This window comes from Sphaeramia orbicularis, chromosome 5 (assembly GCF_902148855.1).
Source record: "Sphaeramia orbicularis chromosome 5, fSphaOr1.1, whole genome shotgun sequence".
NCBI classification, from domain to species: Eukaryota; Metazoa; Chordata; class Actinopteri; order Kurtiformes; family Apogonidae; genus Sphaeramia; species Sphaeramia orbicularis.
The window spans coordinates 1570082-1583413 of NC_043961.1; the positions used below are offsets into that span (position 1 = coordinate 1570082).

At 39.0% G+C, this 13332-nt stretch overlaps 2 protein-coding genes across 3 annotated transcripts in view; both read right to left on the minus strand.

Moving 5' to 3' along the window:
* pik3c2b (phosphatidylinositol-4-phosphate 3-kinase, catalytic subunit type 2 beta) overlaps positions 1-2218 on the minus strand; it is a 48046-nt gene extending 45828 nt beyond the window's left edge. Inside the window, exon 1 of the mRNA XM_030133883.1 lies at positions 1944-2218. The gene's annotated coding sequence lies outside the window, so the exon portion shown is untranslated. The remainder of the gene's footprint in view (positions 1-1943) is intronic.
* Positions 2219-3489: 1271 nt separating this feature from the next.
* Positions 3490-13332, minus strand: part of LOC115419232 (protein FAM107B) — a 33442-nt gene continuing 23599 nt past the window's right edge. For both annotated transcript variants that reach the window (XM_030133885.1, XM_030133884.1), the window contains 3 exons: positions 9693-9897; positions 6884-7043; positions 3490-5663 (listed from right to left, as the gene is read on the minus strand). In XM_030133885.1, coding sequence (XP_029989745.1) covers positions 5547-5663; positions 6884-7043; positions 9693-9897 — 482 coding nt within the window. In that variant the 3' untranslated portion in view covers positions 3490-5546. The remainder of the gene's footprint in view (positions 5664-6883; positions 7044-9692; positions 9898-13332) is intronic.

The window sequence follows — 13332 nt, forward strand, 5'->3', positions numbered from 1 at the left end:
TGTTATTAGACTGTAATTAACAACAAAAAGTTTCTTTTTGCATATTACCTGCATGAAGTGAGTAATGACAAGTATTAGAGTATATTAAAATGTGAGAAAAGATCAGATTAGCAGCATTAAAATGGTTTTATTTCATAGTTTTCACACAGTATATCAGTAAATATATGTTTCTTTGCTTCAAAAACTAAATGCATGGTGTCCAGCTGAATGGACAGTTTTGCAACGCCATGAAAAAAAAAACTAAATCGCATTGTTTTTTAAATGCCTACAGAGGAATGAAACCACTCAAGAAAAAAAAAATCTTCATTAAGGTTCTCATAATTCATGCATGAAAGGGTTAATGATACAGTTTGCTGAAAAAATTAATCTTTTCTTCAGTTTTCTCTGTTTTAAAACATGATTTAACTCAAAAATGCAAAATGCAGAGGATAACATAATAATGAATGGTGATAAATCGCTTGGGAAAGGTTAAAGGTAGAGATGAGATCTTCTTGTAGTTTGTCGCTCAGTGTTTCATGACGTTTATCGTTTCAGAGTCGGTAAACTAGCACTTAGCACTGGCTCCCCTAGCCCCGCCCCTTTGTCCAAATATAGTCACTTCTGGCTCCAAACAGCCAAAAAACAAACCACAGACTTGAAAACAGCGGAGACCAGCAGCTACAGTCCCAGCTCCTCCATTCACTAGTTCCAGACGTTCTCTGATCTGGATCCAGGATGGACCATGGGTCTGGTTTTATCGGGTCAAACAGTCAAATACTCAACAGTGACATCAAATGTGAATTTATCTGCTGAAGTAAAATTAAATAAAGTTCTAACCCTGGAACAAGATGAAGACAATGTAAATACACAGGACAGCTGAGTCCAGTTTTCTTCACTTTGTTGAGCTTTGGATCATTCTGCTGAGTTTTTTTTTTAGTGTCAGCTGTCTTCATTTTTACTGACCTTTTTAATCTTTCGTTTTCAAATTTACTTCTGTTTTTGATAAATCAGTGACGTTTTTGGACTTTCACGTCTAAATCCTGAGGACAAACAGACACCTGTTCATGTTCTGTACATTTAATGCACTTCAGTCTGAGGACAGGCGCACAGCTGAGTTTAAACAGACGCAAAGAAACCAGAGAGAAGGACAGAACAGGAGAGGAAAAATGTACACACACACACACACACACACACACACACACACACACACACACACACACACACACACACACAACAACAACAACAACAACAACAACAGCAACAACACACATACACACACACACACACACACAACAACAACAACAACAACAACAACACACATACACACACACACACACACACACAACAACAACAACAACAACACAGACACACACACACACACACACACACACACACACACACACACACACACACACACACACACACACACAGGGCCAGTCCGGTCCGCAGCCCCCTTGGACCCGCTCAGACCAGACTCCGTTCACAAACCGGCCTCTTTAAGGCACTAACCCCCCCCCCCCACCCACAGCAGAGCCCGGTCCCAAGCCTTAGACCCGGACAGCCGGTTCGGACCCAGCTGCAGCCCCACACTGACCCCTTTAACCCGTGGTTCTCTGTGAACCGGCTTCTGTCTGGGGGGTTCAGACCCGGATCCGGCTCCGCTGGGCGGTGGCAACACCTGCAAACAATCAGCCAAATATTCCCCAGAATTCCACTGGGGTGGGAATAACAGCCGCCGAACTGAGCCGATGGGTCCGACCCCCCCCAGGACCCCCCCAGAGCGGCTCCAGACCCGGAACCAGATCGCCCCAGAGACAGGATCCGGTAAAAGTCCGGATGGTGAACGGGCTTTGGTGTGACCTTCCGCTGACGGCCACTCCACCGCGGACCCGAATGCGTCAGAGCCGGACCTGCGGAACCGGACTGAACAGGCTCCGGACCCGGTCCAGAACCTACTAGCTTACCTGGGTCTCGGCTCAGGGTCTCCGGGAGCGGGATCCGGGTTCCATCTGAACGCGCTGTACTTTCCAAAAATCACATCGATCCCTGAGCCGCGAGCCCGGCACGGATCAGCACGGAACGGACCGGAACGGATCTGAATGTGCACCCGCAGGAGGCTGACCCGGGTCCGGATCCTCCTCCGGGTCCTGGTCGAGACAAAGTGGCTGGAGGCTCCGAACTGAGGCCGGTCCCTGAAACTGGTCCTGCTCTGCGTCCGGAACCTGCGGCGTCAACAAACACACACACACACACACACACACACACACACACACACACACACACACACACACACACACACACACACACACACACACACACGCTTCTTCTTCTGTGGTTTGAATGTAAACAGCTCCGCTCAGGCTTCAGCAGTTCAGCTCCCCCTGGTGGCACACAGTCCACATGACAGTCCGGACCAGGTCTGAGCAGGACCAGGACCAGGACCAGGACCAGGACCAGGACCAGGACCAGGACCTTTGATCAGGTCAAATCTGGAGACAGTATCTCTACAAAATGTAAATAAATAAATGAAAAAAAAAAAAAAACAACTGAAAAACTCACAGTGTTGAACCTTCATGTTCATTAGGTTAAATAATAATTTTGTGGATTTTTGTTCATTTTGTCAAATATTTATTCATTTTAACCATTTCCTTGATGAATCTGTTCACTTGATTGAACTTTGATAATTTTCTTGATTATGTTTTTTATTTTATTACTTTTTTAGGTCCAACAAGTCAGAAAATTCTGTTTATTTATTTTGATATTATTCTTTTTCATTATTTTTATTTATTTGCACACATTTTGTTCTTTTTCCTTGTTTTTTTTTTTTTTTTTTTTTTTTTTTGTAGAACTATTAACAGTGAACTCATATTTTTCATGATGGAGTTTTGTGATCAGTTCACACATGTTGAACCAGCTCATACTATAATAAATATTCTTAATCCAGTTGTAGAGTTTATGATGAAACAGGACTTTATGCAGATCATCACACTTCTACTTTTACTTCAGTGATGTTTTAATGTAGGACTTTTACAGTGTTTTCACTCTGTCTTCACCAATGAAATCCTCACAGAAATAAATCATTTGGTTGAATTTCATACAATAATCACATCTTACAATTCAAATATATTTGATTGTTAATTATTTTTCAGTCTCCTGACTGATTTAAATAAAAATCTTTTTACTTATGTTTCATTTGATTGATAAAAGGAGAAACAGCTCCACCTGGTGGATGAATCTGTAACAGACTCTAATGGACTGAAGTCTGGACTGTTTGTCCACTTGGTCCATGTGTGGTTTAGAACCAGAACAAAGTAGGACTTCCCTGCCTTTCCTCTTCCTTCAGTTTAAAATAAAATTAATTAAATAAGTATATATTTTATGTAACTGATCTTCACACGACTCATTTTCTTCTGCAGCTGAAAATCCATTTATCATGTCATTCACTCATGTCTTCCGTCATTAGAATAAAAATATTAAACCAAACCTGAATAAAACACAAAGCCAGAAAATAGATTAGTTTATTTATTGTGATAAATAATAATATTAAAACAACTGAACATTTAAAACAACACACTGGTCCAGTCAAAACAGAATTAAATAGAAAATATCATATAGAATTAAATATAAAGACTTTAAAGAGTTTTCCTCATTAAGGCGTCAGATCATTAAACTCTATGGAAATAAAGTAGAGTCATGATTCTTACAGTCTAATTATTCTTGTTAAATTTATTTGATTTTTTTTCAGCACAGAAGTCTGATGTTACACAGATACTTAAACAATAAAATCTGACATGAAGCTGCTTTTACACTAATGTTAAATAAAGCTTTGAGTTTTGGCCACTAAAAGTTATTAAATAAATGCTTGACTGATTCCAACACGTCATTAAACATAATAAGACTGAAATAAAATCACAGTTATAACAATACAAACAAACCAAAGTGGGATTTTACATAAAAACTCTTAAAAAAAGGCATTTTCTGTATCGATAATGAAAAAAACCTGTGAAAAACCACAGCTTTACCACTGAACATCCAGAAGAATAAACTGTAAAATGATTCATATCTGTGTACATTTACTGTGAAGGAGGAAAACGACAAAAAGCTCAAATGAAATGCAGACAAATATACACTTTTTAATATTTATGATCAGAAATCTGCAGCAGAAATGAGACTTTACTGAAGTTAACAGTTAAAATCTTTAGCTCTTTTTATAAAATGAGAAAAAAACCTTCAAAATGAAGTCGTGTTCAGAAACATTTCAACTGATTTACAGAATGAACGTGTCAAACATCTCATGTTAAATGTTCAAGATTAACATTGATCACAAGATCACAGCTGACCTTTGACCTGCAGACAAAAAGACGACAGGAGGCGACGAACAGGAGACGGACCGTCAGAAATAACACGAGTCATTTTTCAGATTCAACAACAATAAAGTCTAAAAATGACAGAATTAAGACATTCTCTACTTTTAATATTCAGAGTTGTCAAAATTCCCAGCCGACCCAAATGCATCTGCTGCTGTTCAAGGTTTCGAGTTATTTAATCACACAGGGTTTATTAAATATTTATTAAATACTTATTTTAATATTATTTTATCTCATGACTTTTTCATAATATCATGGCTTTATTTGTAATATTAATTCTTCTCATTAAATATTTTAGTAACATTTTCTCTCATGACTTCTTTCCTAACATTAAAACTTTGCTCTCATGACTTTCACAATAATATTATACTAATACTACCTCTCATCATTTTTTGTAATCTGTTTTCTTTTGACTTTTTAAGACTTTTTCTTATGACTTTCTTCTGTAATACTTGTCTTACACTTTTTTTTGTGTGATATTATAAATTTGTTCGGACTTTTTTCATAATGACTTTTTCTCACTATGGATGTTTCCTCCAGACTTTTTAATATTATGACTTTCTTATAATGTTATGACTTTATTCTCGTTAAATCAACATTTGTCCTAATTTTTCTGTTCTCAGTGTGACCTGATGCTTCCACATCTCTGTGATCTGTTTCTATTCTGGTTGGATTTTGTTTTTTTAGTTTTTCCATTCCGTTTACTACTTTTGTGACTCAGCTGAAGCTGTAGATCTTCTGTTGAATCTAAAGTAGATGTTAAAAACATTACAAACATCACTCATCTTCTAATGTATCATCAAATATACAGTCACACATCTGCCTGTCATCTCCATGGTAACCGCCTCCAACGTCCTGTACTGTCATCTTCATGGTAACATCCTCCATTGTTCAGTACTGTCGTCTCCATGGTAACCACCTCCATCATCCAGTAATGACATCTCCACTGTGGTACTATGGTAAATACTTCCATCATCATGGACTGTCATCTCCATGGTAACCGTCTCCATCCCGTATGGTGTGTCCACCCCAGCCGCTGTTTCGTTAATCGCCAGCTTCCTGTTTTTTACTTTAGGCTCCGCCTCCTGCCACTCGCCGTTCGTCAGCATCAGAACGGCTCGTCTACTTCAGTCCGTCGTCCATCCTCTGATTGGACGGTCGGCTCAGTTGGTGTCCTCCTCCAGGGCAGGAGCTCCGCCTCTACACCTCCTTCTCGTCTTTTTCATGGAACGACGTCCTTCTCAGGTTCTCCTTGACTTTGACGAACTCTGGAGCTCGGAGGTTTTCCTCCTGCTGCTTCAGCTGCTGCTGCTCCATCTGAACAAACGACACAACAACACTGAAGCGCCGAAAAACACAGTGAGGAGGTTCTACTGACACCTTAACGGAGGTCAGACCAAAACCAGGTTCAGACTGAAACCAGGTTCAGACTGTAGTGACCATCAGTGACCTCCTGACCCAGTATGAACCCACCAGACCCCTCAGGTCATCTGGATCTGGTCTGTTGGTTCCAGACACAGAAGCTGCGTTCAGCTTCTATGCTCCTCATGTCTGGAACAAACTCTCAGAAAACCTCCGATCAGCTGAAACACTCAGTTTATTTAAATCCAGGTTCCAGACCCACCTGTTCTCAGCTGCATTTGAATAGAGTTTAGATTCAGAAGTTCAGATCTGCACTGTTTCTTTTAAGCTTACAGTTTTTATCTGTTTTTTTTTCATGCCTACACTTTTCACTGTTTCTCCTGCACCCCGCTGTGATGCTTTTAATGTTTTATGTAAAGCACTTTGAATTGTCCTGAACATGAAATGTGCTATATACATACCTGCCTAAAACAAAAACGTCATTACTGTGACTGATTCGAGTTTTCAGGAACACTTTTTTTTCTTCAACTTTAAGACTATTTAACCCAGTGTCTTTCAACCTTGGGGTCGTGACCCCACATGGGGTCGCCTGGAATTCAAATGGGGTCACCTGAAATTTCTGGTAATGGATAACAATAAAAAAAACTTACTAATAAAAAATATTTTTTAATGGTTATATATATATATATATATATATATATATATATATATATATATGTATATATATATATATATATATATCATTATAATTAAAACACCACACACTTTTCCTAATAAAAATCGAGTTCAAATAAAATGCAGGACATAATATCTGAAAGCGCATATCTTGATTGACTCGATCATCAGAAAACTGGACTGAACAGAGAATTAAAAGATTTCTTCGCCCCGCCTGGCCCCGCTACGACACCTCTAAGAGAAACTTAGAAGCAGACACCAAAAAGGTGCATTATATACATTATATAACCTAAGTGTTGTCTAAAATTAACCTTTATTTGCAGGATAGTATAGCAAACTATTACATGATCAAAAACAAATTAATTTTAGCAAAAAAATGTCTCAGTTTTGAACGTCTGGGGTCACCAGAGATTTGTGATGTTAAATGGGGTCACGAGCCAAAAAAGGTTGGAAACCACTGATTTAACCCATCTGTCGTGGTTGTGTTGTTGTTGTGTTACCTCCTCCAGTTTCTTGTGTCTCTTCTGTAGCTCCGCCTCCAGAGGTGAAACTTTCCTTCGTGCTTCATCTTCCTGTTTCCTTTGTTTGATCAGCTGATCCCGTTTCCTCGACTCCAGAACCCGCTGAAGCTCCGGCTTCATCTCCACGCTGACTCCGCCCCTAAAACACACACAGACGCACACCTCTTTAAGCCAGGGGTGTCCTGTCCTGGTCCTGGAGGGCCGGTCTCCTGCACGTTTTAGATGTTTCCCTCTTCCAGCACACCTGAAGGTCATTATCAGGCTTCTGCAGAGCTGGATGATAGGCTTATCATGTGAACCAGGTGTGTTGGAAGAGGGAAACATCTAAAACGTGCAGGATACCGGCCCTACAGGACCAGGATTGGACACCCCTGCTTTAAGCTCACAGCTCCTTCCAGCAGAGGGCAGTGTAACACCAAGAGCAGAGTGCATGTGTTTACAGTCTGGCAATTCTATTGACACAAAGAAAGTTAATGTTTAGACAAAAACCACAGAACGTGAACTTTTACAACCTCCATGTTAAACAAACACAGTAAAAGTACACACATATTTTCTACTTTGCACTCTGCACAAGAGTTCTGAGTTTCATCACATCATGTCTATGTGTTGGGTCAAAATGAAACAAATTCAGTGTAATCGCACAAAACTGAAAGTCAAATATAAAAATATTTCATTCATCAATCATTTTAAGAAGTCACTTCTGGTAGTATTCATACAAAATCCCAAAAAATCTGAACATATTTTTGATTAAAATACACTACTGCCCATAAAGTTGTAATAAAATATTTGTATCTCCGCTCATGAAATGATGAAAAAATGATTTATTCTTGATAAAGTGTAACTGGGGCTCAGTCTGTAACCACTGAACCTGGTCAAAGGTGACTGAATAGGAATAAAAAGAGGAGCATGTCTGAAAACAACATCATTCCAACTTTATGTACAACAGTATATAGAAAATAGCTATTACTATTTACTTCTATTATTACTTCATAGTAAAATTCATAGAATATTCAATTAATTCACAGTAAAAGTTTGTGTTTGTTGATCGATAACTTTATCATCTGAGTACTAAATTGTGTGTAATTCTGTTGAGTCCAGGCTAACAGTTTCCATTCACTTCAAGTCTTTATGCTAAGATCACTTTGGAACAGTCCTCCTCTGGACATAAGGCAGGCATGCTCTGTGGATGTTTTTAAAGCAAAGCTCAAGACCCACTTGTTTACTCTGGGTTTTATGTCTTGATTTGCTTTTACTGTTAATGTTTTTAGTTTTTATGTTTTATTGTGATTGATTTTATATCTGTGCAGCACTTTGATTGAAAGTGCTTTACAAATAAATTATTATTATTATCATTATTATTATTATTATTAAGATAAGCTGACATATAAAAAGGATCTATTATTATTATTATCATTATTATTATTATTAGTTCATCTGTAGATTTTTTTGACAGTGAGACAGTGATTGAAATTTCAGACTCAGAAAAAATTTATTAAATAATTTATGAATGAGTGTTAAAACAATTACAATATGTGAGTCATATATTTTTACATCTTGATGAATATCATTATTTTGACTGAGCGCTGAGTCACAAATGTGTTTCTGTTTAGCTCTTTTGTCATTCTTATCTTGTTTCTTTTTTTACACAAAATGTAAAACCACAATTAAAAAACCTCATTAAACTGATCTCAGTGAAGATATTCTGCTCATGTTCAGATTCGACGAATAAAAGCATCTAAACCTCATATTTGTGAAGCTTCAGGTGAAAACTTTAGCATTCATCAGTTCAAGTTCTTTTTATTTTGTGATTAATTGAGAACATCTTTCAACTGTGTCTTTTTGTGTTTTCTTATGTAATGTTGCTCCCTTCTCGACCCCCAGCGTCGGATAGAGATAACGACTTTCCCAGCATCCTCATGGCGGGGGCCGCAGAAGTGGGAGGTGGTTGCTTAGCAACAGCGGCTCTTCATCAAAAACTTCACACATCTGATCTGGACGATGGAGATTGAGAAAAATACAGCAGGAAACTGTTTGTGTTTAGGTGATATAACAGTGTGTTGTAACGCAGTGATGTCGAATTATAATGAAGAAAAAATGAACTAAAGGAAAACAGAACATTAGAAACTCGAAGGTGTAACTCAGAAAACTTTTCATGGTAGTTTAGTTTTATCTTAATCAGTCCCTTAAAACTGTTCCCACTTCACTAAAAAGTTACTTTAAAATGTTTTTTAATAGCGAGCTGAAGCACATACAACAATCAGAACGTGAAATGTAGAACCTGAAAGAGCCAATGGATGGATCAGATTTATTTGTCCAGCACCTCTCACAGATGCTCAGTTGTCAACAAAATGACCAAAAATGGCCAAAATAATAATAAAAATTAAGAAATACTGACCAAACTAACCAACAAAATGATTAAAAATGGATGCAAAAGAATAAAATGGTCAACACAATGAACAAAATGAACAAAAGAATGAACAAAAGATGAGCAAAAATTTAACAAAATATACAACAAAACTGACAAAAGATAATTAAAAGAAATGATTGTCAACAAAATGAACAAAAATGAATAATAAACGAACAAAAATGACCTCAATGAACAAAATTGACAAATAAAATCAAAAAGAACATTATGGTCAACAAACTAAATTAATGAATTATATTTATGTATTTTCACAGTCTGATACTTCAAAGGTTTTACAACAAATTCACAGTTTATTCACTTGTAAAATTGTTTTTAAACTGAAAAACATCATTTGTGTAAATGAAGAGATAACAGTTTCGTTACCGTTTGCAGTTGCTCAGCAGTTCTCGGTGAAGCTCCTGATGACTCCTGGACGCTTTGACAGGATTCACCAGTTTTTTGGGTTTGATCAGGTCGTCGTTCTCGTCTCCTTCCAGGTAATCTGGCGGAGGGACGTAAGCGGACACAGGGGATGGCCTCCTGTGGACGCCATCGGACCGATGCTGCTGCAGGTCTGCGTACGCCGAGGCTGAAACACAGGACGTAGCACCCGTTCAAATAAAACACAGGACACTACACGAGTGAATTTGATTCTGAGGCTTATGAAGGTATAAAGTTATTATGGGATGTTCTTATCTTTACTAAATTGCTGTTTGTTGATCCACGGTTCAGACTAAACTGTGACAGTTCTGACCTTGTTTGTTGGATTCCAAACAGATCTTTAGTTCAGTTATTGACAACACAAACCGTACAGAAAACAGAGGTGATTAGTGGTTTTCCTGTGGCTGTTTTCAGTCTAAAAACAGAGCTAAGCTAACAGAGCTGTACTGTAAACCACGGGTATCAAACTCGTTTTAGTTCAGGGGCCACATTCAGTCCAATTTGATCTCAAGTGGGCCGGACCAGTAAAATAATAACATAAAAACCTACAAATAATGACAACTTTTCCTCTTCGTTTTAGTGCAATAAAAAACATTAAATAATGTAAATATTTCCATTTACAAACTTTCACAAAAAAAAATGTGAATAACCTGGAAAAAATGAAATTTTATAAGAAAAATAAGTGCAATTTTAACAATATTATGCCTCAACTCATCATTTATACATGTGCATTAAACACAGTGTTACACAAACATGTAGTAATAGGCAGAATATTGTTACAATTTTGGAATTTGGAACTAAAATAAGAACAATTTCTATAATATTACATTGCAGCTTATTTTTAACACTACTAACAGATCATAGTGGATCTACAAATGCACCAAACATTTAGTAACAGGCAGACGATTGGTAAAATGGCACATCATTTTCTTCAGGCTTTTCAGGTTGTTCATATTTGTTCAGGTTATTCACGTTTCATTGTTGTAACATAGTTGGTAAATGTAATTATTTTCTTAGGGTAGTGTTATTTTTTTCCACATTAAATCAAAAAGAACATTTGTAGTTGTCAATTACTTATAGATTATGCTATTATTTTACTAGATCACATTGGTCTGTATGTGGAACCTGAACTAAAACAAGTTTGACAGCCTTGATTGTTAAAGGAGTCATATTTTCCTTTTTTTTTTAAATGGAATTCTTCCTTTTCCCACATTTCCCTGTGTTCTCCATAAACTGCAAATGCTCTGCTTGGCTCTGAATTCTTCATTCATTCAACTCCACAGGTCCATCTTCAACCCTATTTCTGAGGAATGACACCAGAAAGGTGGTTTGGAGCGCTGGCCCTTTAAATGCACAGGAGACACTTCAGGCCCCGCCCCCTCCAGGTTATTGGCTGTGCTGCTCTGTCCCATTCAACCAACAGCTGAATATCTGAGGTAATCGGCTCGAAGTTTGGACATATTTTCAGTCTGGACTACAACCGCTGCTGCTGATAAACAGTTATGTCGTACTCGGAGAAATGTTCGTCAGAAGTCTGGACCTTATATGTGCAAATGTCGTGATGTAACTAGTTATAAAATGTAACAAATAAAGCAGAAATTCAAACAGGTTGTAGAAATCCACTCGATTTTTGCTAAAATGAATCTAAAGACAGTTTTGCAGCAGCTGGAGGGTTCAAATTCAAACTGTCTGAACTATTAGGGTCCAAATACACAAAGAAATGAAGCACAGACTAAGAAAAGTGGGTTTAGTTAAATATGAGCTCTTTAATACCTTCAGTGTAATTTTTGCACTTCGCAAATTCAGTCCACCGGCTGGATTGGAACCTTTGACGGGCCGGTTTTGGCTGGCACCCCTGATGTAAACTATCAGCTGATGGAGCATGTGAAGATTATAAGACACTGTTATTTTGAGTGACTGTTAAAATAAGTGTCTCTGAGTTTTAGTGGTTGAAAACTTGATGATACCATAATACAGATGTGTGTGGTCTTAAATGTGTTCTGGTACCAGACTGACCCCTGTTGGTCAGAGTTGGAACATCAATACAGACCACAGAACTGATTTAATGAGTCTGAGCTGAGAGTTGGAATCTACAGCAGGGGTGATCTGCAGTGGGCCGGACCAGTACAATAATAACCGAATAATGTAGAAATAATGTCAACTCCATGTCCTAAGAGTTAGACTCTGTGTCCGGGGATCGGGTCGTCGAGCCCCCTGCCGTCACCTGCCACCCAATCCACACTGCACCCGGCCCCTATGGCTCCCTCGGTGGGTGGTGGGTCCTCCAGAGGGTGGAGGGCCAGCTGAGGTGGCTCGGGCATCTGTTTCAGATCCTCCTGGACGCCTCCCTGGGGAGGTGTTCCAGGCATGTCCCGCCGGGAGGAGGCCTCAGGGAAGACCCAGGACACGTTGGACAGGCTATGTCTGTGGGCTGGTCTGGGAACACCTCGGGGTCCCCCCAGAAGAGCTGGAGGAGGAGTCTGGGGAGAGGGAAGTCTGGGCATCCCTGCTTAGACTGTTGCCCCCGCGACCCGGCCCCGGATAAGTGGTGGATAATGGATGGATGGATAATGTCAACTCCAAACTTTTCTCTATGTGTTAGAGCGAAAAAAGTAAATTTACCTTATGAATATCTACAAACTATCCTTTAAAACAATGTGAATAACATGAACAAACTGAAAAAGTAAGTGTAATTTGAACACTATTCTGCCTCAGTTTGTCCTTTCCACATGTACATTAGAACGTACACATCACAGTGGATCTACAAACACACAAAATATTTAATATCAGACAGAATCTGGTTAAAATTGTACTTATTTCTCTTAAGACATTTCAGGTTGTTCATATTTGTTCAGGTTATTCACATTTTTTACGGAATTAGACTTTGTTTTAGTGTAAATACATGAAAATATTTACATTTACAAACAGAAAAATTTGGAGCTGTCATTATTTCTATGTCATTCTGATCGTATTTTACTGGTCCTGTCCACTGGACATTGAATTGGTCTGAATGTGGAATCTGAACTAGAAGGATTGTTCATATCAGTGTAATTTTTGCATTTCACAAATTCATTCCAGGCCCGGACTGCACCCTTTGGGGGGCCGGATTTGGGCCCCGGGACGCATGTTTGACACCTGTGATCTACAGAATCAGAAGCAGCATCAGGCCGGTCTGGGATTGGTCAGTTGCATTGTGTTGTACCGCCCCCTGCTGCCTGTAGGGGGCTCTATAGGGGGCTCTGTCGGCGCTCTGGGTCTACATGTCCAGATTTGCAGACTCTCGGCGTCCGTGTGTCTGTGTTTCTGTCCTGATCGCCTGCGAGGAGAACGACCAGATTAAAGAACATCTGATCCTGTCCTCAGATATTCTGGGAGGTGGATCCGGTGTCATACAGGCCTTTTCACACAATGACCTCTTTCTCAAAGTGCAACCAGAGCCCTGACGCCGCTGCTTAATATTTCAGAAAAATAACAGGAGCTGATTGGTCGGCCGTCTGGCCTCTGTTTAGTCTTTACAAACTGATTCTGTGTCTTTACAGCGGGTGGGATGAGCCCACGGAGACTGAGACACGAAAGATGATGA